The 27,551-nt window shown below is 40.8% G+C and overlaps 1 protein-coding gene and 1 non-coding gene across 4 annotated transcripts; one reads left to right on the top strand and one right to left on the bottom strand.

Annotated features, from left to right (window-relative positions):
* Window positions 1-975: 975 nt before the first annotated feature.
* Window positions 976-26,270, bottom strand: LOC139656206 (high-affinity choline transporter 1-like). 3 transcript variants are annotated; one of them, XM_071533708.1, is made up of 9 exons: window positions 26,134-26,270; window positions 25,234-25,519; window positions 23,438-23,551; window positions 19,431-19,586; window positions 13,667-13,815; window positions 11,549-11,692; window positions 9,733-9,886; window positions 5,553-5,770; window positions 976-3,184 (listed from the first exon to the last, which is right to left on the bottom strand). In XM_071533708.1, the coding sequence occupies exons 2-9, from the start codon at window positions 25,415-25,417 to the stop codon at window positions 2,633-2,635; spliced, it is 1,671 nt and encodes a 556-aa protein (XP_071389809.1). In that variant the 5' UTR covers window positions 25,418-25,519; window positions 26,134-26,270; the 3' UTR covers window positions 976-2,632. The 3 variants fall into 3 exon arrangements, with proteins under 3 accessions (XP_071389809.1, XP_071389810.1, XP_071389811.1); XM_071533709.1 differs by lacking the exon at window positions 26,134-26,270 and adding an exon at window positions 25,987-26,115; XM_071533710.1 differs by lacking the exon at window positions 26,134-26,270 and having other exon boundaries at window positions 25,234-25,536.
* trnar-ccg (transfer RNA arginine (anticodon CCG)) lies at window positions 5,018-5,090 on the top strand. Its single transcript has one exon. It is a non-coding gene; the product is annotated as a tRNA-Arg (tRNA).
* Window positions 26,271-27,551: the final 1,281 nt, after the last annotated feature.

Raw genomic sequence — 27,551 nt, 5'->3', positions numbered from 1 at the left:
TTTACTCGAATACTGTACTTAAGTACAATTTTGAGGTACTTGTACTTTACTTGAGTATTACCATTTTATGCTACTTTATACTTCTACTCCACTACATTTCAGAGGGAAATATTGTACTTTTTACTCCACTACCTTTATTTGATAACTTAAGTTACTAGTTACGTTGCAGATTCAGATTATTAATACAAAATATAATCAACTAATAAATTGTGATGTATTATTATAGATTACTGTAAGCTACCCAGCAGTATATAAAGTAGTGGAAATCAGCCCCACCTTTTCCAGCTGCAACGTTAAAGTGATGCTTACACATTAATGCATCAATAATTATAATTCAATAATATAATATATACTGCCATTCTGCATAATGAGTACTTTTACTTTTGTTGCTTTAAGTACATTTTGATGCTAATACTTTTGTACTTTTACTTAAGTAACATTTTGAATACAGGACTTTTACTTGTAACAGAGTATTTTTATACTGTGGTATTTCTACTTTTACTTAAGTAAAAGATCTGAGTACTTCTTCCACCACTGAAAATAGCCTTTAATTGATACTTATTCTATTTTTATCTTTTATTTAATCAGTTATTTTATACTGTGTCGTTGTCGCTGCCTAAGCACTTTGTACGATGTTAAGAAAAGTGCTATATAAATAAAGTTATTATTATATTATTATTACCCTGACATTGCATCTACACTACTCCATACACTTAACCCACATCTCTCACACTTATTTTCAACCTCACCATGAACTTCAGCGTCAGTCTAAAGAACAATAGGCTAAGAGGGCGGCTGACTGGTTGGAAACGAGGCTTATTATAGAAGACATTTATCTAAGTCAGTGTAACCCCTCGCCTTGGGACGATTGTTCCACCAGAGTTTTTGGCAGACAGACAAGGTAGGAGCGAGATGGCACTTCATATAATACCATGTTGATATATTGTTACCTTGACTTAGATTGACACAGCCATCAGGGGGAGGGGGGAGGGGGAAGGGGGGAGGCGTGCAAAACCAGGACATCTGTCACAGCCCCGCATGCCAAAGGGTCCCATGCTGAATGATCAAGCGCAGGCCAGTTATTTTTGTAAAGTAAGTAGGACCCATAATGTCACGTTTTGTCCTCTACACTGCCTATAATCTTAAAGCAGTAAAGTATGCACACCTAAAATACTGACCAAGTGCTTGATGCAATTATATTTACATTTCATGCGTTTAGCTGATGCTGCTATCCAGAGACTGACTTGAGTGGACAGGAGAAAAAGCTTAAAGGTGCTATACTGTATGTAGCATTTTAAACATCAATATACCATTATGAAATTAATTGTGATACCTTGGTATAATTACCGTAAACAAGTGAGACCATGGTGGAGACGATTGGTCGACTCTATCTCACACCAGTGGTATTGTTACTGCTATGTTTCTCCAAATTAAAGACCACGTTTCCCATAAGCCCCGTTGCAAAGATGCTGCTGCTACTTGTTCCTTGTTTCGAAGAGCAAGACAAAGAATAAGAGCTGATAACAGACCTTGATATCAGTGAATATGCATTCACTTGTTCCATTATGGGACTCTCAAAGCTTTAGCTCCGTTTGCTCTGGAAGAACAGAACCTCTTCCTGTTTTGTGCCGTAAAGCGATCCAGCAGATTTCCCTCCAGATCCACCAGGTGGAGAAACAATGGAGGATGCAGAGTAGAGGCTCATAGAGGCTGACAGGCTGACCACTGATGGTCTGGTTTGTTTACAGTAATTATACTAATGTCTCAAAATGACTGATTTATTGATGTTAAAATGCTACACATGGCACCTTTAAATTCCTAGATCACCAACATTACAAGCAACAAGGAGTGTAAGGGAGAAAGCCAAAGCACCCAGACAAGATATTTAGCACAATATTCCTCTGACCTTAAAATGATCATATGCATGTGTGAGGAAAAACTTGCTGATGGAAAGAGGTAGGAGGGATTTTTTTTTAATTCATTTTTTTTTTTAATTAACTGATTATAGTTACAAATTTCAGATTACTGTAGTCCCTTTGCCTGCATGTAATCGGTCTTTCCCCCAGCCCTGAGTATAACATAATCTGATCAGTTGGCATTCTCCACATAATAGAGCCCATCATTGGTTTGTTCAAGTAGCTCTGCCAGTGATTTGTCTGTATTCACTCAGCAGTGGTGCAGCACAGCAAGAACAGTCACTTCTGATAGAGAAAATGGGAAAATAATGTACGTATTATTTACCTAAATGTACTTAAGTATTCAAAGTAATGGATTTTTTTGCACTGCAGCCTCCACTAGAACCATAACTTGGACCAAAGCAAGGATGGATGTGAAATCAAAATTTAAATTATCCCCAAACACCACTGCTACATAAAATTACAGAGAAAACACTGAGCTCTCAACATGGAGAGCACAGCTGTGAAATTGTTTTTCATATTACTTTTTTCTTGATAACCTATTTTTTTTTTTGTATTTATGTTGTACATAAAAGTATACAAAAATAAAAGAAGATACTTAGAAGTATCTCATCATAAATGACATACATTTGTTCTCAAACCAGTCCATACAGATTCCAAAATAAAAATGTATTTGAAATAAGATGTCTTATTTACATAACATTCTTGACTCTCAGCTAACATGTTGATTCTAGCATTGGCTCTAACACTTCATCATTCTCATTTTGCATTTTTGGGTTCTCGTCCTCAAGGTCTGCTTTGGCGTCACCCTCTGTTTGTGGCGGCTGCTGGACTTTCACGTTAAACACGTCCCATTTCTCAGGAACGAAACCTTTGTTGAAGAGCAGAGAAGCCAGGTAGGAGAACAACAAGATGGCCGCCACAGCAGAGAGCATGCAGATGGTCCTGATCGGAGAACGCTGGATGTAAACGCCGTCCACAAGAACGCATCCTGGGAATTGGAGGACCGGTGGTAGCCCTAGCAACGGCTCCCCGCACAACACTCTCAACAACATCCCCACCATGCAGCCCATGATGGCCCCGTAACCATTGGAGATGCTGAAGAAGAGGACGCACACCAGTTGCGGGAGCATGAGGGTGTAGGTGAGGTCTGATCGCAGCATCCAGATCATCAGGACGCTGTTGTCCAGGAAGGTGAGCGACGTGCCGGCCAGGCCGAACACGACCACCGAGACCCGGATCACCCACTGGATCTCTGTCTCTGACGCCTGGAGGGAAGGGTGGGGGGTTGGGGGAGAAAGATCCTGTGTTACGACTGCTGAATCAAACGGGTAGTGTAAGTGGGCTGTAAAACCCTCCGATAGCAAGTCTACATCGATGCAGACTTACAATCGTCCACAACCAGGAAGCGCACATGCAACAGGAGGTGGTGTTATGCTGCATACAATATTGTACTATTGTTTGTTTTACTTTTCTTTAGTGGTTTAGGAAGCAGTAGGGGTGGGTCATGAGATTGTATTTTGTTTCATTTTCTTTTGTAAGGAGAGATAGGTTGTCCTCCCCAGTTAGTTTCCTTTTGTTTATTTTGGCATTGACTCACCCTGAAACTTATAGCTTCCTTTTTGTCATTTGGTTTGTTTAAAATAAATAACCTTTCTGAACTGCAACCTTGTGTCAGCTGGTGTTGGGAGCCGGGGATGGAGGATCGCTCTCATTTAATGTTGCGCCCGTTGACAACAATGTCATTTGAACAAATGTCGAACACGAGTCTGACTCCTCTTCCAAGAGAACTGCCACACGGTTCATTAGGAGCGAGATCGTAATCCAAACCACCTACGGGAAACGAGCCCAAAACGCAAGGGTTTATGGGTATAAGGAGACGGATGTTGACATCTGATAGCCAGCAGTTCCTCATGCTTGGGAAGCCAAGCATAACAAAATGAACCGAGGGCAAAGCGCGGTCTGGACTGATGTTCGTATTCAGTTATTTCCTTGTGTTTTTTTAACTGGTAAAACCAGAGAGGGGAAATTACAGACAAGTCTATCATGCTTAGCTGAAGCAGCAGGGACTGGAATCAGATTTGAAACTTGAGCCCATTGGGCTGAAACCCTATTGTTTTTGTGCTGGTTTATTATTGTTCATCCGCGTTGGCGCACATTCCCGTGAGTTGGTACATCGCAGAGACATCAAATTTGGCCCAATGACAGATACTATGACCCATTATTAGTTCCAACAAATATTTACCCAATCCGATGATAAAATTGCATGAAATTTGGTACACATGTTCAGGGAGGATGTACTAGTCAAAACCAGAAGTTTTGTCATTATTGGTGGAAGTGGGCGGGGCCTATGGTGTAATAACCATGTAATAGCTGGCAAATCAAAGTCCATTCGCAAAATCAGTCCCAAACTTCTCAGCCTCGTCTGGAATGGCATTTCTAACATGTGTATCGAATTTTGTGCGATTTGACCAGAAGGGGGCGCTGCAAACACCAAAAATGGGCGTGGCCTAAGCAACAAACGGCCGTAATTCCACACCCGTTTGTTCAATGATCGCAAAACTTGGCAGATATATCAAGGGATATATTTGGACCGTGTCCCCAGAACCACTCACACCTTTCTTGCGACGTCAGTACCGTTCAGAAAAGGCTTGAACCCCTTTCATGGCCGCTTGCGGCTATATTTTGAAACTTGTTTTGGCGACCCTTCAGGTAGTGTCAGGTAAGTTGTCAATCACAGATAAGTATACCAATTGACATTCAAATACTTTCCTGTGATTGTCTCAGTGTTCTGGCAATCAGTTCAGTATTGTTCTACAGCATTTACTCCACCCACCTGGTACTCAAGGTAGGTTAAAACAAGCACCAAGGATTATTTGCAGCACCAAGAATTATTTGCATGTACTGTTTGACCACATTCTCTGTTATTATTTCTGACCATTCTCTATTTCTCTTTGTCATTTTTGCTCTTATTTCTGATTTTGCTCTTTTGCAGAAGATCCACAGTTTCACCTCTGTGAATTTTGAATCTGCCCTCTCTTCATTACTGGGTGATATGGCAGCTTTGGGATGCAGATAAACCTTATCGTATATGCATGAGTGACCCAGTGGCCTAATGGATAAGGCATCAGCCTCCGGAGCTGGGAATTGTGGGTTCAAGTCCCATCTGGGTCGTCTTCTTAATGTGACCTTAATGCATTCTTAATGGGCTATTTCTCTTGGTTTGTCCTGCACTATGAAATACTGTATGTACACAAGATGTCAATATACCAAGTATCTAATCTCACTGTGGACATATATGGCAACTAGTGCTGTGAACAAATCTTCCACTTTGTTATTAAAGGTGAATTAAGTACAGTTTTTACTGCCCCATAGCACAAAATGACTATAATATATCTGTCAGAGTTAATAGGGTTATTGATCAATACCAATGACTCAACGATTACTTCACCAGGTGCTGAGATTTCTGGCTTTCAAAACTCACTTTCTGGCCCATACTCTATTTTGGAACAAAAACTCCCCACCCAATAGGATGCGACATCTTAAGGGGCCTATCCTACTAAATAAATTAATTTCATATCTTTCTATCTTAGTCTCTGACACTCCATCTCTCCTCCCTCTCTTCCTCCTCCTCACCTGGGTCCTCAGGATGTTCTTGTAGATGTTGGAGGTGAAGATGGAGGCCGCAGACAGCAGGGCGGAGTCAGTCGATGACATCACCGCGGCGGCCACGGCTCCGATACCGATGATGGAGATGTAGAACGGGGTGAGGTGCTGCAGGACGATGGGCAGGACGAGACCGGTCTCCCCACGTTCAAATGGAGATGGAGAACCGTAGGAAGTCAGGTTCCAGTCTGAGGAACACAGAGACAGACAGATAGAAAACTAGGCGGAACGCAAAGAACAGCAGCACACACACACAAATGGAAGAGAGAGCATAGAATGTGCAGTGGGCATTGGTGACATAGATATGGCGTTCATAAAAGCTGCAGCAGTATTATCATTGATGTAGCGTTTTTTGGCCTAGCTTCTAGTTTCAGATTTATATACACATCAAAGAAAACACAGAAATTATCAGATATGGCAACATCAATAGCAGCAGTTTTAGTGATATTGAGACCCCTAGTGATAATCCGGTCCAAGGTATGCCCCCGATTGTGGGTGTGCCCCCGACACATGCTGAGACAGACCAAAAGCCTCTAGCATGTTAGTCAGCTCTCATCATTTGGATTATCAATGTGAATATACAAAGCTAGACAATCAAAATCTGTTATGTATGTGGAGATTTTGGACAGTAGTTCAACAAACTCATCAAAGAAATTGTTGGTCTATATACAATCAGAAATAAAACTTGAAGAGTACATTTCAAAATCCCCAAGTGACACCTGTTTGCACTAAAACACGTCAGAGAAAAGAGCTGCAACGCCTCCCCCTCTCCTGTCAGCTCTAAAAACATCTAAAAAATAAAAATTTGGGGGTCCAAACTCAATAAGAATAGCCATTTCTGCCATTTTTTGTCTAACCAGGTTTCAGTTAAAAACATAAAATCAAGTTTGTAAGTATTAACTAGGTCATTGATCAAAACAGACTTGTTAGCCAGAGACCTAACATTAAGCAAACTGAGCTTTATGGCTTTTTGGGCAGGCACTGAAGTAGTGGTGGTCTGGCATTTCATTTACAGTGCGGGTTGGACAAGCAATGTAATTTAATCTAACACTGGTCTTGTATGAAAGGATCTGCTTTATTTTGGAGAGGGTACGTCTTGCTTATTCTACTGCTAGTCAAAACAGGAACGAGGAAAGTTACAGGCAATAATGTAAAAACTCTTGGTGGTGGGTGTGATCCAGCGATATGTGTATTGGGTCCCAGCTTGAAATGGGAAATTTCACGAGTATCAGCTACACCGCAGCAGGGAGCACAAGGCCATGAGTTGTTTGCTTCTCCGGTGTGGATATCAGCAATGCTGGAGTGACACAGTGTGCTTGGCGCCTCCAGCATGGATGAAGGTCGAGGGGGGCAGGGCGGGGGAGGGCGTCTGGGAGTTAGGGGGGGGGGGGGGGGTTGGTGAGCGGGGCTTCGGGGGTGGCGGAGCATGAGGGCTGGCTAGGACGGGCTGGGGAAGGGGTCGGGGGGTGAGTTTAACACCAGCATTCACCAGTTCTTCCATCTTATCTGTGAATCCTAACAGAGGGGAGGCAGGGGAGAGGGAGAGGGAGAGGGAGAGGGAGAGGGAGAGGGAGGGTGAGGGCGACCTGGAGGAACAGAGAGCTCCAAGCTGAGGCTGGGTCTGGGACTGGGGCTGTGGTGATGCTGCTGAAGATGGGACTGCAGTGTGTCAAAGTTGAGTGCATCCGGGAGGGGGGCAGATGGGTGACAAAGGGAGTAGGGAATATTGTCCGTTAGTAGCTTAACTCCGGACCTGTTTAGATGGCGGCCATCTGCTCTGAAAAGGTGTCTACACCCCCAGAAGAGATTAAAGTTACCAATGAAGTTCAGTCCTTTTAAATTGCAGGTTGTGGACAGCCATGTCTTCAATCCAAGTAGCCTGCTAAATTCATTGATTCCTCTGTCAACTGTTGGTAATGGCCCACTGATAAAGGATTGAATCTCTAGTTTGCCAAGTCTGTTAAAAAGTCTGCTCCCTGGGGGGGGGGGGCAGTGGAGCAGACTTGTCCATCCAAGCCTTTGACTTTAACCCTTTATCTGTGAGAAAATAAGTGTTCACAACCTCTGATCACTTTAATCCTGTAAAATTAGTAGTTAATAGGACCTCCCACTCATAGTTTTGATATACCGTATTTCCTCTAATATTGGCCCAGGCGTTCATGTACCTCAACTGCAGAGGGTACCAGGCCTTTATTGGAAGCAGGCTTATATTAGAGACAAGCCTTTATTTCTAATTCCCTCTGTTTGATAAGTATATTTGCTCATATTTTAGTACAAAGCCTCCTTGTTTTCTGATCTGCTTCTGTTGGGGTTCGTTAGGTAGCCGTTTTTTTTGTTACTGCAACGCATTACCGATAATTACGGTAATCGACGACAGCACGCTCCAGAGACTTCCACCAGGCACCAGGAGTTTACCGGTATCCACCGTTGTTTTTAGCTGTGACCAGCAGCTCTATAGCTCGCTCTGTCGGTCGGTTGGTTGGTTCACAAAAATTTCCCCACCCTTTGGCGGCCTATAGCCGCACAGTGTGTATACGTGGTCGCAGCTATTGCGAATTCACGCTTGTTTCCTTAGTTTTTTTCCCGGCCTGTATTTGGGGCCGGCCTTTATTTGTTCGTGTCGACCACGCCCCGGCCATTATCGGAGACCCGGCTTTTAATTGACTACCGGCCACTATTAGAGGAAATACGGTAAATCAATACATAGAGGTTATGGTCTCAGTGGCTAATTTCACTTCTTCTAATGTGCATCTTTATGGCGATTTTCAAAATAACTGTGTCATTAATGAGACATAACAGACATGAAACAGGGTTGTTTTCCTAGTGATTGACAGGTTACCTGTCCAGTTATCAACAGCTCGCTGATTACGGGCCAATAGCAGGCAGCGCTGCGGCTCTGTGGACGACCCTCAGGCTCGCTTTGGCTGCTCTGGCTCCCAAAAATATTAACATGGCAGCAACCTTAAACCCAATCTTTAGGCTTCAAAACAGCCCTTTGAAAACTATGGGTGAGATCACACTCACCACATCCATCTGTTTTTTTTTCAGTCTATGGTTGTATAAAGTGACATCACCTGGCACCAAAAATCAGCCAATAGCAGATGGCAATTTCAGTAGCATGCTTTTCACCACTAGATGTCAGGTTTTACACAGATTTAGGTTTGTGGTTTAGTTACTCTTTAAGTTCAATTCTATTCAATGCTTTTTCATAATCCCGTTAAAGATACACTGGACAAGATTGTTACGTAAACGAGCACAGATCCTGTACAGACCCACGGCCCGTGTGTTCAATTCAAATCAATTCAATTCAATGCACTGAAGCTCTGCTACATGGTTATCAATTAAATAATCCCACTAGTGTTACTTAAATACCACAAGGTAACGTTACCTACCATTAACATTTGTAGGGCAGCAGCAGATGTGTTACCAGGTTACTGTTTACTTACTAACACAGGAGAGTTTGGAGCAAATGGTGGAATATTAAGTTTTACTTCCGTTTTCACACCAGGAGACTGTTGAATACAATGCTGTTGGTCTGCTGCCTGTGCATCTCCAAATGACAAACATGGCATGATGTGACAACAGGCGCATTAGAGATCGGTTTAGATCAATTTCTCTACATTGACCAACTTTTGATTTTGTGCTTATGTATTGGAAACACTGCCTCTCTTAGTCAAAGCTGCCCTCTAGAGGCCATCTGACGAAGGGCATCATCTCACTAGGCGTCAGCTGACTGACTGACTGCCTGACCTGAATTTGCACGATTTCCACCAACAGGAAGTGACAAATCAAAACTTAGGTGTGAAATCCAAACGGTCTCCTAAACAGCAGTCAACAGCGCTCCGTCCAGAGAAAGCTGGACTCACCAACGTTAGGTCATTTCCTCTCTCGTTTCTTTGGTTTCCGTTGGTATAAAGCATCACAGACGGGCCGGGTTGGTAAACATGAGCGTGCTGTGTGCAGTTTACTGACATCACCTTACAGGACTTCTGCGTATTGAAGTTCAAATTTTTCAGTTAACTCTCTCTGAAATTTGTGGCCGCCAACATGCAAAGTTGCCTCGTGCAGCTTCCAATTCAGCCTCAAGTTGATTGAAAGTAAAGGTAGAGTTATATTCTATTCTATTCTATTTATGAATCCTTTACAGCACCTGTTGATGCAGCCACCGCCCCGAGGAGGATGGGAGGGATTCCTAAGGTGGGAACGATGAAAGCAGCGGCGAAGCAGGTGATCTTGGCTGTAGCCGAGGAGGAGGCAGACAGCGTCCTCTGGTGGAAGTTCTGAAGACCCAGGTTCCCCAAACCCTTAGAGTGAGGAAAGAAATGCAAGGCAATGAAGGAGACGGATTGGGATATAACAAAGTAGGAGACAAGGAATAGCTGGAGATTAAGTATTTATCTTCTTTACCATACATGCATGAAGACAAAGTTTAGATTTTTCTGTCAGCACTTTGTCACATACCAAAACATTTCACAATTTGCTCAGTTTGCATATATCCTCAACCAGCTCCTCTCAATGTGGAGGTGCAGCGTCTCCACACTGAGGTCTTCCCAGATTTGCTGAACTCCTCACCCTATCATGGAGAGTGAGGCCAGCCAACCTCATTTCCGTCGCTTGTATCCGTGATCTCATTCTATCGGTTACTACCCAAAGCATGTGACCGTAGGTGGGAGTCTGAACGATGATCGACCGGTGAATGGAGAGCTTTGCTTTGTGGGTCAGCTCTATCTTCACCACCATGGTTTGATACAACACCTCCAATACTCCAGCTGCTGTACCTAACCTCGGTCAATCTCACGATCCCTTTCACCCTCACTGAGTAACACCCCACTCCACTTCAGACAGTTTCTCACACCTCACCTGTGTGCCATCTGTTTCTGGGAGCTAGGTGCTGACTCTCATCCTGACCGTGTCACACTCAGCTGCAAACTAGAGCTGAACAATTACTTGAAAAAAGCATCGAAATCGCAAATTTCCAACTCGCAGAGGCTGCAATTAATTACTTGAGAGGGCGTCCAAAATGGATTTGTGAACAAGGTGTTTTAGAGCTGCAGGTAATCTTTGGTCCATGAATTAATTACAATATTGGTGAAAACCTTTCGTCATACCCAAACTCAGTAAATCCTGCACACTATTTTTTTTTTTTTTTTTTTTTAACAAAATCACTTTTCTTTAAACAATTTCAAAGTTCTGAAAAATGTATTAAGAGAAAAACTTGTGATGATACGAATCTCAGTTTTTTGCAATCAAATTGCAATTTTCTGTCAAATAATCGTAATTAGATTTTTTGGCATTATCTTTCACCCCTGCTGCAAACCGCTCCAATACACACCGGAGATCACAGTCCGATGAAGCCAGGACGACATCATCTGCAAACAGCAGAGATGCCACCCAGACGTCACCAAACTGGAGTTTCTCCAGACCTCGGCTGAAGCTTGATGTCCTGCCTATGAATATCACAAACAGGAGAGGGGATAAGGTGCGTCCTTGTTGGAGTCTGTGTTGGACTTTGGTCGTATTTTGGGTTGTGTATCTTCCTGCATGATAGAACCACAAAATTGGTGATTCTCTGTTATCTGTTGCTCCGGTAGAGGAGACTGGAGAATTGTGGGGGGGGGTTTTCTCTCTCCGTTCACTGCCATTGTATGGAGGAACAGTCTGAAAATCACACTTCTATCACATAGATGAACGCAAAAAAAGCAGATTCTGATAATATTAAAAAAAACAGTTTTTAAGTGAATCTCTTTCTTTATGTTTATTAAACCTTTCAGTTTGAACAAGTGAGAGACTTGTTTTTAATATATTGGCAGAATCTGCATTGTCAAAGTCCTGTCTCCCACCTTTTTTCTCCTATTTACAATTATTGATAAATGAAAGTTCAACATCACTTTAACATGACTGACATCTAGTTTTAAACTGTCAGGTGTTCCAGTATGCACGGGAACCCTTCCAAAGAAAAGCCTTACCATCAGTAAAAAATTATCGATCCACCTCCAGGCTGTGTCTGCCTGCAGTGTGCCGACCCAGGGAGGCTGGAAGGTGTAGTTGAAGGCCGTCTCGGTGATGTCCGAGGTGGCGGGGCTCATCAGAGCGAACGGGACACACAGCCACTGAGAAGAAAGAAAGCAAACAGTATACTTCAGCTGACGACACTTCAGTTATTCCTCAAAAGAAGAATGTTAGCAGGCAGGAATTTGTGATTGAGGGGCAATACAGGCTTCTGGGGGTGGCGATCTTCATAAAGGACCTTGTGTGAGAAAACCATCAGCAAGTGGTGCTTATTAAAGGGTATTTTCTCTAAGTTACAAGATTTTCCTGAACACCTAAAGATAGGGCTGGGCGATAATTCAATATTATCATTTATCGTCTTTCAGTGGAATCATATCGTGATGATATGAAGATATTTTGCTATCATGTCACACATTTCTGCTGTCTAAATTGATGATGACAAGCAAATTTTACTTAAAAACTCTGATAAAATGAGGTATGGTAGGAATATTATTTGAAAATTTCAGTTTTGTTTGACACCACACCTAACTTCACCATTCGGTTCAATGAGATGAACATTCATCTGATTATTTAACGTGATTTTGCATACATGCACCATATTGTGATATATACTGATAGAGAAAAATCCTTATGATTATCATGATATTGATTTCAACCATATCGCCCAGCCCTACCTAAAGATGGGCAAACTGAAGCGTTTTATTCCAAAATTTGACCTGTATCGTTTGAAAGAAATGAAACCTACTCTAAAATTAAAACTTCTACTACTACTATTAATAAAAACTACTACTACTTTTCCTGTTTGTTGTTCCAATAACATAGTGATACAGAGAACAGATAATAATGCACAAAGGTTTTACACACTTGTCCTGGAGCTTTGTTACATAGGACAAACTACTCATGCACATATCTGAAAGGCACATTCAGATACAGTATATATCAAATACATTTGATAAGGGCATAGTTTCTTTACTTTGCTAGTCTGCAAGCTGTGACTCTTTATCTACATATATATATACACTCACCGAGCACTTTATTAGGAACACCATACTAATACTGGGTAGGTATCAGCTTTCAGCTCAATGTCAACCGGCCACCAAAGCTACATCCGCCTCAAGGTTCAACGTGTTGCATTCCGAGATGCTTTTCTGCTCACCACAGTTGTAAAGAGGTTATGTGAGTTACTGAAGCCTTTCTGTCAGCTCCAACCAGTCTGGCCGTTCTCCTCTGACCTCTGTCATCAACAAGGCATTTCCGTCCGCAGAACCGCCGCTCACTGGATATTTTTGGTTTTTCGCACCATTCTGTGTAAACTCTAGAGACTGTTGTGTCTGAAAATCCCAGGAGATCAGCAGTTTCAGAAATACTCAAAGCAGCCCGTCTGGCACCAACAGCCATGCCACGGTCAAAGTCACTGAGATCCCATTTTTTCCCCGTTCTGATGTTTGATGTGAACATGAACTGAAGCTGCTGACCTGTATCTGCATGATCTTATGCATTACACTGCTGCCACATGATTGGCTGATTGGATATTTGCATGAATAAGCAGGTGTACAGGTGTTCCTAATAAAGTGCTCGGTGAGTGTATATATGGCCCTCTTCAGACTATTAATGTGAAGTCAAAGCACATGTTATGTACATTGTTTGTTACATTTCATTGCTTTATTGTTTCATAGTGTTTTACTATTGTTTTATGGCTTATTTGTATATTGCTTTTTTATACATTGCTTATACTCTACTTTTCCCGCTGAAACAATGTAATTTCCCCATGGGGATCAATAAAGTGTCATCTTATTTTCTTTGTTTTTCTTACTATCATTTTTATAGGATAGTAGTATCATAAGTGTGTGTGTTTTAGAACAGAACTCTTCAACTGGACATTTATTTGAGTCTCTTTTGGGTAAATTAGCAGAATTTTGCATAACACTGCTGTCGGGTGAAAACCTCAGATCTCATAGGAAATAGGAACTTTCAGGAACTAACAAAAACCGCCTTGTTTTTAGCTTGACCACCGTGCATTTTTTAGTTCATCTAGTTGGTTTTGAAAATGGTTTCATAATCTCAGAACAACTCACCAAGCTGATGAAGATGAGGATGAGCTGTATGATGTCTGTGTAGGCCACAGAGTAGAGACCTCCCAGCAGTGTGTAGGTAATGGCCACTGCAGCAGAGATCCAGATGCTTACAGTGTAGGACAAATCCAGGATTACACTCATGGTAACACCTGTGAAACACACACACACACATCAGATGCACACATGTAGGAAACTGAGCTCAAAGGTAATATTATTTTAAAACGGAAATGATAAGGAATTGTTATACATATCCCTAGTAGACAATTATTCGTCCAACAAACCAATTTCTATAAAGGCCAGTATAATAACACAGGGGAAAGCCCTCTCGGTTGGCCAAACACAAGAGATAGGTTATGGTTATGGTTAACTGTTATTGTTATGATTATTATTAATAGTATTACTACAGTATATTTATTTAGAACAGGGCAGCATGGATCTTTTCCGGTTCAGTGATTTATTTTGTGAGCAAGCAAACACAGAACAAGTTACTCTTAGTCTCACACACATTTATTTCTACTGTTAAGCTACTAAATCTACAACTACAACTAAACAGCAATACAGGAAACACACACAAAAGGGAAAACACAACACAATCTATAGCTGCAGGAGGGCTAGGGAAAATATCAACAAAGCAGTATATCATTGCAAGAGTTATAGGATGAGAATGAAGTCAGATTATTGATAAACAGAGGCTAGAAGGACTGAGATGACCGGGCCTATAGTGATCGTTCCCTGAGAAACAGAAAGTCGAGCGAGTGGTTCAAATAACGGGACTTTGGAGGCTATGCCAATCATAAACAGGACCTCTAACTGCACCAGGAGAGTAAGCAAAATAAAACAGATTGTTGGCGTGATGCTTGCTTGTGCATTGGAATCTGCTGTGGCCGAGCCAAATTGGATGGACTGGACAGTCGGGTGAGTGGAGAAACTCTTGAAACAAGCGATCTTGAAACAAGCGAACTCAAAGACTATTCTCTGGGAACGATCTTATAAGGAATATTGTGTCACCGCCTCCGGACGGGCGTCGGTCAATCAGACTGGGCAGTGGTGCCGTGGGGCTGGTTACCACATGGACCAAGGCCGTTTGGACCGGGTGGTGGCACATTTGAAATCTTATGATTCGTTATTATTTTCACCAAAGTTGTACATGTCGGTCATGGTACATTTCTGGCATAGGATTTGGAGAGCTGAGGTTAAATCCAAGATTAGTGGAATAATACTGTTTACCCATCAACTAACTAAATCACGATTTTAGGACTTTTAGGACAACAAGATATTCTCTATGACGTTCACAATTAAGACAGCATTGAACATGCATGCTTACGCCGGGAGGAATTTAAGGATATCCTATTTCAGTTCATATGGTTTATAGTCCTTATATAGCGGCAGGGTTTTCCTGGGGTTCCCGGTCAAGGATGGGGTTTGTGTGTCTGTCCAGGTCACACGTTTATGGTAATGTTGTACTAACTGCCCTATGTTTTTTGGATGTTGTAGTGAGAACGGCCTTAACCCTTACCCTGATGTAAACCTAATCCTAATTCTAACCTTAACCCTAAACTTAAACCCAAACCAGTGACCCTAAAACAAACCCTTAAATCCCACTTTCTATCCTTGTGGGGACATTTGGTTCACAACTACAGAAATAGGCAAGGCAAGGCAATTTTATTTATATAGCACCATTCAGACACGAGGTAATTCAAAGTGCTTTACAAGGGCGTAGAAATACATTGAAAATAGGACATTAAGATGACATTAAGATTGCATTTAAAGGACATTAAAAGCAAGAAGACAAAAATACATTAAAATTGCATTTAAAAGACAATAAAAACAAAAACAAGCAAATAAATAGTTAAAGATTAAAAAGAAGTTACGTATTTAATTTATTGGGAAGCCGCAGTAAACAATAATGTTTTAAGCCCTGATTTAAATGAGCTGACAGTTTTAGCAGACCTCAGGTATTCAGGAAGCTTGTTCCACAGTTGGGGAGCATAGAAACTAAAAGCTGCTTCACCTTGCTTGGTTTTGATCCTGGGAACACTGAGTAGACCTGTTCCCAGATGACCTGAGGGGTCTGGGTGCTTCATAACGTACGAGCAAATCAGAAATGTATTTGGGCCCGAGACCATTTAGTGCTTTATAGACTAGTAATGGGATTTTAAAGTCTATCCTTTGACACACAGGAAGCCAGTGCAGTGATTTGAGGACCGGTGTAGAAATACTTTTTACTATTATTGGTGTGTGTAGATTCATTTCAGTCATCCAGGTAGTAAAATGTCTAACAAAAAACTAAAAACAAAATTCAGGATTTTGTTCTCATTCTTGGTACTTCTCCCTAGGGTGAGGGAGTTTGTGACGGATCCCTGTGCACCCACTCATTCACTCCTAACATAGAGGGTGTCATGTCAGCTAGGCTGAGATTATTGGAAGGGTGAGGTATTGCCTCACCTGCTTTAGCAGGCTGCTGATTTTACACACTTGGCTGTCCTCCACATGTCCTGCTCACAACCTGGATTTTACTGACAATTTTAAGCTCCGCGGATGCAAACTTTCTGCAAACTTCTTTTATAGCCTTCGCCATCCTCATGCTGCTGTGTCCTCCTGCAGATGATTTCCCCTGAGCCCAAGCCCCTCTGTCGATACTGATGATTCCCCCATATCCCGATGGGGCCTGGGCTACCGAATTCGATCCCCTCACACCCATAGCTTTATGATATAGCGTTACAGTTTAAGTGCTAGAGAATCTGCTGGGCTCGACGGCTGGCGGGCCTGCCAGCGGCTCGTCGCTGCCAACCCAGATAATCTGATCCATATACCTGTCCTCAGTCAAACCTAAGCTGTTTAAGAAACCCTCAGTCTGTACGCCATACCAAGATGGCTCTTTTAAATGTTAAGTCCTTTATTCTAAATGATTGTATTTCAAGCCACAATTTGGACTTTTTACTTCTTACTCAAACATGGCTATGGCCAGGGCAAAGTAGCCCTCTTATTGAGCTACCCCCCCCCCCTACCTATACTTACTTTAATTCACTGGTTTTAAAGCAGCCCTGCCATTACAGATGAACTCCCTACTTTCAAGGTGCTTGCTTTTAAAATTGACTGTATCAACCCTATTTGCCATATTATTGTGTATCGTCCACCTAAGCCAAATCCTAGCTTTCTGTCTGAGTCTGAGTCTGAATTTTAAAATATTACTCAATTGTTGAACTTTGTACAGCATGTATCAGGGCTCCTAACTCGTAATCGTGGTCATACACTTGATCTCCTTTTCTCCTCTGGCCTGTCTGTTAGCACCGTACACATTTTATTTTTGACCACAAATGCGTCCTTTTTCATTCCTCTTCTGATGTATCTACCTCCCCCGCTTAGACTCCCCTTTTTAGGAAACATTTGGCTGCAACATTTTCATCTTCCATCACTGAGCTAACACAAATTATGTCTCAGTTCTCCCTTATAAAAAAATCTGGTCACCCGTTCGCAACGTTAATTGTTGAGGCAGGTAAATGTTTGCTCTCACTGTCTGAAGCCTTGTTTTAATGAACAGGTTATCCTGTCCTACACTTGTGTTCCTTTTACCATCTGTATTTTGGTTTGCCTCCTTACTAGGGCTGAACGATTTTGAAAAAATATCTAATTGCAATTATTTTGACTGATATTGCAATTGCGATATGATTTGCAATATTAGAGGGAATGATAATTAGCTTATTCTTATTTTCATTGAAAAACGTATTAAAATGATTATGGTGTGATTTTTGCGGGGATCTGTACCAAACAAAGATGTTTTCTTAAGTCTGTAGAATATGATGTGTAGGCCAGGACATCTCTGCAGCACAACAATATTTAATTTAAAATGGTATTTTGACACACATTTCGACTTTAACAAATATTGCGCCTCCTGTGATTTGAAAATTGCAGTAGGCCATATTGCGATTTCGATAAAATTTCGATTAATAGTTCAGCCCTACTCCTTACATTACATTACATTACAGCTGATTTTCCCCATGTGTTTGTTGGGCTTCCTGCTTTAATCTGCACTGAAGTAGTTTTTAGCTGGTACTCTACTGCATCACCTGAATTCTCTACGCTCTTTTATTTATTTTATTTATATTGTTTGTTTTATCATGTGAAGCACTTGTGACTTCTCGACTGAAATGTGCTACATAAATAAAGTTTTACTTACTCACTTACCTCAGTTAGCACAGTTATTAATTGCATCTGCTTTGTTATCTATACATGTTTAATCTGTATTTGTCCAGGGAAAGTTTGCTGAGCACTTTGATGATTCACTGTGATTCACTTTCTCAGTAACTCCCTCCTTTATATTCACACAGTTCAGCACATTCACACCTGGACACTGCCCAGTACAACCACAGTCTGCTACTGTTGGCCACTGAGTTGGACTTTAAATGCCTTGCTGAAGGGCATTTCAATGGCGGGGAGGGGGGAGGGGGGGCGGGGGGGGAGAAGGAAAATTTCCTGTCACTATTTTAGGGGACATGTGAAGCAAAGCAAGTGTTTACCTGCTCAGTGTCCACATTAAAAAAACAGACCTTTCATTTAACATTAATTTAAGCAAATGAATAATGACATACTATTTCTATGACATACATATATGACATACTATCAGTGCTACTGTTGAAAGAGTTGAAGAAGTTAACACACTTACAATTTTACATTTTAAACATTTAGCTGAAGCTCTTATTCAGAGAAGTTTACAGTGAGTGAGCAGGTAAAGGTTCAGTGTCTTATTCATGGACACTTTCACTTTGGTTAGTACTTAATGTTAATGTTAATACTTCACTTTGACTAAATCACAGAGCGGCTTTTGGGAGGGCTTGATTAGTAGCAACATCACGCTATTACATTATATGACAGTTGTTATCACGTTAGCATTTATTTATTTCTATTTGTCTTATCCGGAGCAGTTTACAATGAAGGCAACAGTAGAATAAGATTAACTTTCTTGATTGCCAACATTGCAAACAACCAAACAGGTCTGGTGAAAATCTGGTGAAGCTGCTTTTAGTAATTATGCTCCCAATTACTGAAATAAACTTCCAGAAGCACCAAGATGTTCCCACTGTCGACTCTTTTAAAAGTCGGCTCAAAACATTCCTTTGCTCTGTGGCCTTTTGCTAAATCATCTGTATGTAGATATAACAGTGAAGTGTTATTATTATTATTATTATTTATATTTTATTATTATCATTACCTATGTTTTCTTTCTTTCTTTCTTTCTTTCTTTTCAATGTAATTTTATGAGTTGATGTCATTTTACCTGACAAATTATGTTTTTTTTGTGTTTCATGTGAAGCACATTGAATCAGCCACAGCATCCAGACAGCAGATGTAGGAAATACTTCTTTGACCCCAGAACAGCCATAGGAAAAGAAATAAGATCCAGAAAGAGATTGTTTTTTGTTCATATCGGAGGTTGTTTGGCTTATGATCACCGACTGGGGATCATAATTTACCATCGTTTTTTATTCTCCGCTACATCACTGCCTCAAAACCTCGACTCCCTGCTTGCTAAATCGATACACGGACTCGTTACCGATGGAGTTATTTCAGGCTAACTGTACAATTAGACAAAGATTAGTGTTTCATTCCACACCTCAGCAAAGAGCTGGGATCAACAGCTGCTCAACTGCCAGGGTCAACATATGATAGGATTGCATGCATCACACACACACACACTATCGCACACACACACACACACACGCCAATACACTGAAGGTGTGGCATTCGTAGATAGCCACATTCTTACCTAATCCTATGAGTGTTCCCGTCACCCACATAATCTCTGATACAAGTGCAGTCAGCGACAGAGCGGCCGTTGGTACTTTTCCATACTTGATCTGGAAAGGATCCATCATGGTCACGTATTTTCTGTCTCTCATCGGCTTGGCGAAGAACAGGCCGCCTCGATGATGGAACACACAAACAGACAAAGTTAGAGTCATGCACTGCAAAAACTGACAAAATTGCTAAGTCATTTTATCTTCTATCCAGACTTATCGAGCTTATTTTAGGATTTTTTTTTTTTTAAGTGAAATCATCTTTCTGCACTGGCAGATCATTTTCCGGCTTTCACCAAATTTGTTTCAGGACATTTACTTGGTAAATGTGAAATTGTCTTGGAGAAAGTTTCTTGTTTCATGATTTTCTTCATTGTTTTATGATGATTTCGTGAAAGAAGTAATATTGGCATGAATCAAGTGAAATTTATTGAAAACAGCAAGATTATCTGCCAGTGCAATGAGATAATTTGATAAAATCACCTGACAGCTTGCCATTTTTTGCAGTGTGACGCACATGTATTAGATAGACCATCAGATATTTATCAGTGAAATCTGTGATCTACATGTGATTTGTGGAAACTCATCGATCAGCTTTTGAAGATGAAAATATTAGCACTGAACGTTTGTATTGTTTTATTGACTGGATTTCTGATAATTTAGTAATACAATACATTTACATTTCATATTAAAACATGTTGTTGTTAAAGGGAAACACAGCTGAATTTCAGTCTTCATATGTTGTCTTTACACCTTTGGACAATTCAGTATATAATGCTGCATTCAAGTCATATTGGAAGAAGTGAAAGAACATATATCTCGTTGCAATAACTTGGAAGCGCTCACGTGTTTAACTCGATGGATTTTAAATCAACCATAAACAACCTTCAGCAGACGTTACTCGCTTTTCATAAGTAGAATTGATTGTATGTTACTTGATTTTCATGATTTTGGGCTGCTCACATCTGTGGATTTGCTGCAGTGTTTACCGGCTGTGTTGACACGCTTCCGAAATTCACGTGGGAGAAATCACAGGCTGCAAACAAATCCCACGTCCCACTTGTAGTCACCACTAGAAGGCTGACATGAATGTTTTGTCCCAGTCGGAAGATTGTATTTATGGTAAATCCCACGTGACATCAACGCTGTATCATAAATAAGGGAAATTCTCTTTGTTGCACCCCCCCGCCCCCCCCCCCCCCCCGCCCCCCTGCTCCTTATCGTATGTTTTGGTATCAACTCTGCCGCTGGCCCTCATTTCCACGCTTCCCATTCATTTTCTATCTAAGCGGCTGTGCACTGCATGCTGGTAGCGGCAGTGCAAGTTTCATTTCAAACGCAAGGTATTTACTAAGACTGGCCATGCAAATGAGCACAGGCTCGGATAATTTCCACAAGCAGGGAAAAAAACACACTGAGGTACACAATATAGTCCCATGTTTTTTTTAGATATATACACATATATATATATATTCCTCTGCCAAAAAAGGAGGAGGTCCTTGCTGGACATTTATGTGAAAAAGTCAGTTGTTTTAGGCTTCTTTTTGTGCCATGTTTGCAATTTTTTTCTTAAGTGACTTTAGGAAAACACTTCATATTATGAAGCACATTGTCTAACAGCTGCAGACTGTTGTGTCTTTGTTGAACAGGCAAACCAACACTCTGTTCTACATCTGTCTTCACAACAGTCTAACACCAGATATACAATCATTGCAGTAAAATATATTTGTACACTGCAATGAAAATAGGACCAAGGTTCTTGGGTCATAGTCCTATTCAGTTATTAAATTATAAGGAGGAAAGGCTGTACCAAGGGACTCTTGCCTCTTCTCATGCATGTGGAAATAGCACACTCATGCCAGCGTACATTCATCAGGGTGTTAAGGGATAAATCCTTTTTTTCTCATGTGATTTTCTCGTGTGAAACTGGAATGCTGCCTTTTGCTCCCTGGTAATCTCTGCATGCAACTAAGCAAAATTTTGTAACCTATTGCATTTGGTGACCGTTTATATTCAAAATGTAGTACAATACTATGAGTGAGTGAGTAAATTCCACCCTGTGATACTCTCACACTGTTATATATCATCAGTCTGTGATGTTCAGTGCATTCCAGAGTTATACTTTATGTATGAATCGCTTAACTGGCTAAATTCTAGAAGGCATTTTCACTGGCTGCAATTTATTTTTAAATGTATTTATTTTAATTATCCTTCTTATCTAAAACAATACCTAGTTCCATACAGATCCTCATACACACTTAGACAAAATTTCTAAAGAAGTTGGGCGTCAGGCCTTTAAATTCAAAGCCCTATCTGATTGGAATAGCCTGCCTAACTCTCTCCGATCCATTTCTTCACATCACTATTTGCTCATCTTAAATCTTATCTTATATCTATATATATATATATATATCTTATAAATCTCATCTTAGCACATTCATACTACCCCTACAGCTTATTCTATTTATATATTATACATATGCACATTACATTGCACTGCACTTTTACCGCTTCTTTTGCACTTCTGGTTAGATGCTAAACTGCATTTAGTTGTCTTAGTACTTGTACTCTGTGCAATGACAATAAAGTTGAATCTAATCTAATCTAATCTTAAAGCAACTTGTTCTTGGTTCTAATCGTGTTTAATTCATTATAAAGGGTTTGTGGGGTGCGGGTGGGTTGGGGGTGGAGAGGGCGTGGGAGCCTTTGTAGGCCTATATGTATTTGCACGATCCATCTCAAGGGGTTTACCCTACAATAAAGTTCAAACTGTTTTGTAATGAAGTGTTGTCATTTACTTATTGGTGAACCACAATTTCCTCAACCTGCCACGTCTGCTTCTACGGCAGTTAGCGATTTCCTCAATTTGCTTGAACGCATTTCGACATCCTCAAGAGAATCAGCTTCCCTGTGTCGTATATTCGTATGTGGAGAACAATAGTGTTCCTATGTGGAGAACAATAGTGACAGTACAGTAAGTTTTTCCAGTGAAATAGTGAGAGCTGAGAGAGAGAGAACAATACTGCGGTGCTGTGCCCAGTTGTTCAAATTACAAGGAAGTCGATGAAGAGGGTGTTGTGTTTCACATGTTACCGACAACAGATCTGCAAAGATGTCAGCTGTGGCTGCATTGCATTCTGGTCTATTGAGGCTCCTGTGGGTGGAGAAACTGGTCTCTCTGCCTCTTCTATGTCAGTGCAAAATGATTCTGAGGGACTGATGCCAAAACCTGACACTTACTGTTGATGTTTTAGATCGCTGACACATTTTCTGCTGTCACACTCCTAGTGATGGCACGATATATTGAAATTCAATATATCATATACTTAAATTTAATATGTTGAAATATTGAAGTATATTGAAATTCAATGTATTGCAACACAAAAATGTGACAATTCGAATCGTGAGCTAGACGAATGAATCGTGATATTAGCTCCATTTTATTCTGCTGTAGTAATCACAAAATTTCACAAGCTCTCCATCCAAATTATATTATTGTCACTTTGTAATGACATTTCTAAATTGTTCTTTATATTCTAGCAAGCCAATGCCATCGCTAGAAAGATTTGTGTCTCAGAAATAAACATAATTCTGCACAGTCAGACTTTGTTGTCGACTCCTGGACCCCATATCGCGTATCAAATCGTATCGTGAGATAAGCAGATCATCTCATCCCTACAAACTACCCACTGTAGCTGCTGGAAATATCTGGACATGACTAGTTGGCTAGTTATCCACAGGAATAAGAAAGATAAGACAACCAAATGGACCCAGGAATGCAAGATACATCACCAATAGCTGTTTCAAAAAAGTGTAACAGTGTTTTGGGGTGGATTTGTCCTCTAATAGTGGGAATGAAACCCCCTAACTCTGGCACTTTTCCTGCCTTGCTCTGCCTCCTGAGCGACACAGGACTATCAGGGCTTTAATTCAGCTGCCAGTATCATTATCAGGATTACTTTAGAGAGAATCTCACCAATGATGAAGCACATGGTTGCTGCTACTGGCATGACAGCCCAGATTAGTCCCATTGAGGGGTTGTACACTGCCTCCGCCGTGCCCACGATGAAGCCTCCTCCAACCCATGTAGCTGTAAGACACACACACACACATGTATACACACACACACACACACACACACACAGACAGGTGGAGGATTGAGTAGTAGGAAGGCTGGCTCTCGCTCGAGCCAAACTTGCACCTGCTTGTAACATGATAACGCGATAGCACCCAGCCTGTCTACTGTAAATTTAATAAGAAATAAAATTTAATTAGGAGTTGACTGTAAATTTAATGACAAATCACTTTAAAACATCCACTTTTATTTCCTGTGTCCTGACACTGTGGTCTTCTTCTCAGAGCGCTGAAACGACCCAAACAATAACCAGTGTTGATTCAGGTCGGGTGCCATTAATAGAACATGAAATACATGCAAGTGTGAGTATAAAGCAATGTTTAAAAATCCTACTTTAACCTGTATCCTTCATCTCCATCTCCCCTTCATGACTGAAGCGGGTTTAATAAATCAAAGTTCCCTAATATTTTGTAGGCTAAGCTGATTTCAAACCAAGTTCCTATTTTTCAACAATTTTTCCAGTTGTTTCTTGTCCATGCTGACATTTATTCCAGCATTGTGGCTTAAAATCTCATTTTTTTCTTGAAACCAGTGAAGAAATCTGCCATGTGAGATAATTTCACTTCCTTCCAACGCAAATCAACTTGCTTAAAGGATTCACTTGCATCAAACTGCTGAAGTGATCTACCTTATTTAGAGCAAGTGTTTTATCTTTAATTTTTTAGATATATATTTATAATGTTTAGACTCTTTGAACGTTACTTCTCCTGCTCTCGTGTCCCTCTAAGATGCTGGTTATCTTGTTTCTGTTATTAGGTTACCACAGTGTCAGTGCTACCTATTAGGTTTCTAGGGAGTCCTGTTGTTATAAATTTTAGATTTTTTGAAAAGCGGTCTCATGAACTGCAGGTCAGACTGACATGACATTTAGTAAGTACATTCATTGGGCATACCTTAACTTAGTTTGCAAAACGCTTTAGGATCGGTCAAAAAATGGCCAAGTTAATAACCTAGCAATTTTTACATTTGTACAAAAAGTTAAACTGACTGTAAAATCATGAATTTGATCAGAAACTTCATTTTAAAGATATCTAACAAACCATGTTGATTCGTTGAAATTTGAAGAAAATACAGTCATTTGAACTTCTGCTGTGCTGTGACAATAAAGACTCGAATACCCACAATGCCTTGCGGGGCAATCGGGGACACAGCGTGTTCTTTGTCAGGCTGTGGTAACCTGGCCGTTCACTACTGCTGGCAGACTATTGTAATAGCCTATAGGCAAACAAGAAACTATAGTTAATTGTTTGTCTTTCTCATGACCCTGAACTGGTTTTAATAAAGAGTGCGTGTGAGTTACACTGCTGCATGAAATGTGCTAAATTTATTCAATTTGATCTGATTTATTTCAAAGATAGTGACACGTGTAGGCCTACAGGTGAAACCGCATTGTATGTAGCCTAACTAAATTTATCAGAAGAAATGTAAAAAATATATATATATTTTAACACTCTAAACTTTAAGCAAATGGCTGTTAAAACTAATATTTTTGCAGTAGGCGAAACAAGGAACAAATGGAGAAGCTGATAAAAAAATAAGGACTTGATAATGTTTCAACAAAATATTTTTATATCTATCTATGAAACAAATAGAAGGCAAAATAACGTCATAAAATTGATTTTTTTTTTTGCGCTCACCGGTCATGGTGAAGATCCCCACCACCAAGTTGATGCCCCGGTTCCCCAGCAGGGCCATCTCCGTCTTATCCCCCTGGCCCTTCTTGGCTTCCCGTTTGGACTTGAAGGAAGCCCAGATGCCGGTTCCGAGCACCAGCAGGTAGAAAAACACCATCACCGTCACTCCGGGGATGTTGAGCGCCATGGTGCCGCTGGACTCCGTCTGCAGGACCGACTGGTTGACCGTGTGACTGCTGTGCCGGTCGGATGACAGAGGACATCCCTCCCTCACGGCCGCGGTGTGCCACTGCCAGCAGAACAAAACTGCGTCTGAATTAACCTCTTCTCCAAATTGATAAAGGAAACTGGCAGAGAGAGGCTACAGAGGAATGTAACCTGCCCAGTTTACAGCGCTAGCGGCATTTAGTCAATGCCAATTACCGCAATGATCCCATACCACAAAAATGCGTTTCACATATAACGGATATAGGCCCGTTTGAGACTAGGCTGTAAAATTAGATTAGATTAGATGAGATAACACTGTACTGATCCCTGTGGGAAACTGGGTGGTTACCGACAGCAAAAAAATACATTTAACATATGGTACATGTACTTCAGAATATGATTAGCCTACACATCATGCTACAAACTATAGAATAAATGGCCAACAAATGCATTTGAACGTATAGATGGTATTTTGACTGGCCGAAATGCATTTTTAATCGGCTCCTTGTTGCCAACAGAACAAAGGAAGAAAGTCTATTTCCAGCTCACATATTTTCTATAGGATGTATTTTCTTTTGCCGACAGTAATGAGATCTTCAAAACGGGACACGACCTGCTGGTGAAACCGTAGTCACACTAGATAAGCTCAGTATAAAAAGCATTTTCCGTTGCGGTCCTGTGTATTTATAGCTTCACCTTGCCCCCCGGATCTCCACTATAGGCGTCGTCCTTGTTCAAGGGGGAATTCCGCACATTAATCCCGGGGAGCCTTCATCACTCCAGACCGGACCGGGACGGATGGTGGAGGGCAAAGAGGAGTTTTATGCCGTGTTCACGTCATGCCGGATTTACCGTAAATACAACATTTCAGATGGGGAAAAAACCGTTCACGTCATCCTCCTAGCGGCAGGCTTATTTGCGGAAGAGGATTAGGGTCATGTGTTAAAAATGTATTTGCGTTCTGAGATTAATCTCAGAATTCTGACTGAGAATAAAACCAGAATTCTGTGTTTTAAGGCTGATTTATTTTTTCTTAGAATTATGATCTCAGCGTCAGAATGCTGACTTTCTTCTCAGACTCTCAGAATTTTTACTTTAACTTCAGAATTCTGACTTGATACTGAATATACTGTATAGGCTACTGTAGCCTATATACTGAATACTGAGATTAGTGTCAGGACTCAAATTTTTCACGTGTGGCCTGAATCCTCTTCCGTAGTAATTAGGATACAATTAGGATAGTCTACATGGGATGTTTTGCGGGCTCAGATACCTCCCACTTGGTGTCATGAACTGTGCAAGTGTGTAACAGGTGCAAACAGCAGTGAATCCCCTGATGTCAGCAGTCCATGAATATCAAAATCAGGCTTTCAGTTATATTCACAGTACTACAATCAGATAGGAATGTAATGTCTGCTGCAGTTTGTTTATGGTTGATTTTAAATTCAGAAATAAAAAAGATTTTGGGATGGTCCAACGAGTTAAACACATGAATGCGTCTAAGTTGTCAACAAAATGTCATTCTATGTCATTCTACAAACCTTTCTCAGAGGCAGAGCTGCTCTACAGGCAGAACTAATCTCATTGGCTATTTTATGTTTAGGCTAGCACTCTACCTAGCTACAGTATGTTAACTCATCAAAACAATGGAACACAATGAAAGGCAATACCCAATCAGAGAAAAATACATGACTTGTATCAATACATAGCCTATTTTATTTTTCTTGATAAAAAAAACATGTTCTAAGTAAGTAAGTAAATTTCTTTATATAGCACCTTTCGAGAGCAGAGACGTCACAAAGTGCTTCACAGAGGAAATAAAGCATAAACATACATACAGGCATAAAACAATAAAAACAGACCAAAAAAAACACAATAAAAACAAAAGTAAATAGAAAATTACATAAAGGCAAGTCTAAACACAGTGTCCACAGTGTCCACAGATCTTCAGATCTTCTAGCTGCAGATCACTCCACAGATGCAACGTGAGCCTCTCCCTCTGATAATCAGTCAGAATCAAGTGGCTTGCTCGCAATGTGGATGTTCGGCTCGAGTGTTGCACCATCAGCCCTAGTCTGGGATTATTAATTAAAAGATTATTTTTTGCTGTACTT

This window comes from Centroberyx affinis, unplaced genomic scaffold (assembly GCF_046629955.1).
Source record: "Centroberyx affinis isolate AG114_WGS23_722 - 3 ecotype Tasmania unplaced genomic scaffold, CSIRO-AGI_Caff_v1 ptg002406l_1, whole genome shotgun sequence".
NCBI lineage: Eukaryota > Metazoa > Chordata > Actinopteri > Beryciformes > Berycidae > Centroberyx > Centroberyx affinis.
This window is presented reverse-complemented; position numbering and strand designations above follow the sequence as displayed.

Coding starts and splice junctions, on each gene's coding strand:
- LOC139656206 (XM_071533708.1), bottom strand. CDS start 25,417: ATGGCGCTCAACATCCCCGGAGTGACGGTGATGGTGTTTTTCTACCTG. Junction 13,816..19,430: donor GGGAACACTCATAGGATTAG/GTAAGAATGTGG, acceptor TGTGTTTCACAG/GTGTTACCATGAGTGTAATC. Junction 9,887..11,548: donor TCGATAATTTTTTACTGATG/GTAAGGCTTTTC, acceptor CCTCACTCTAAG/GGTTTGGGGAACCTGGGTCT.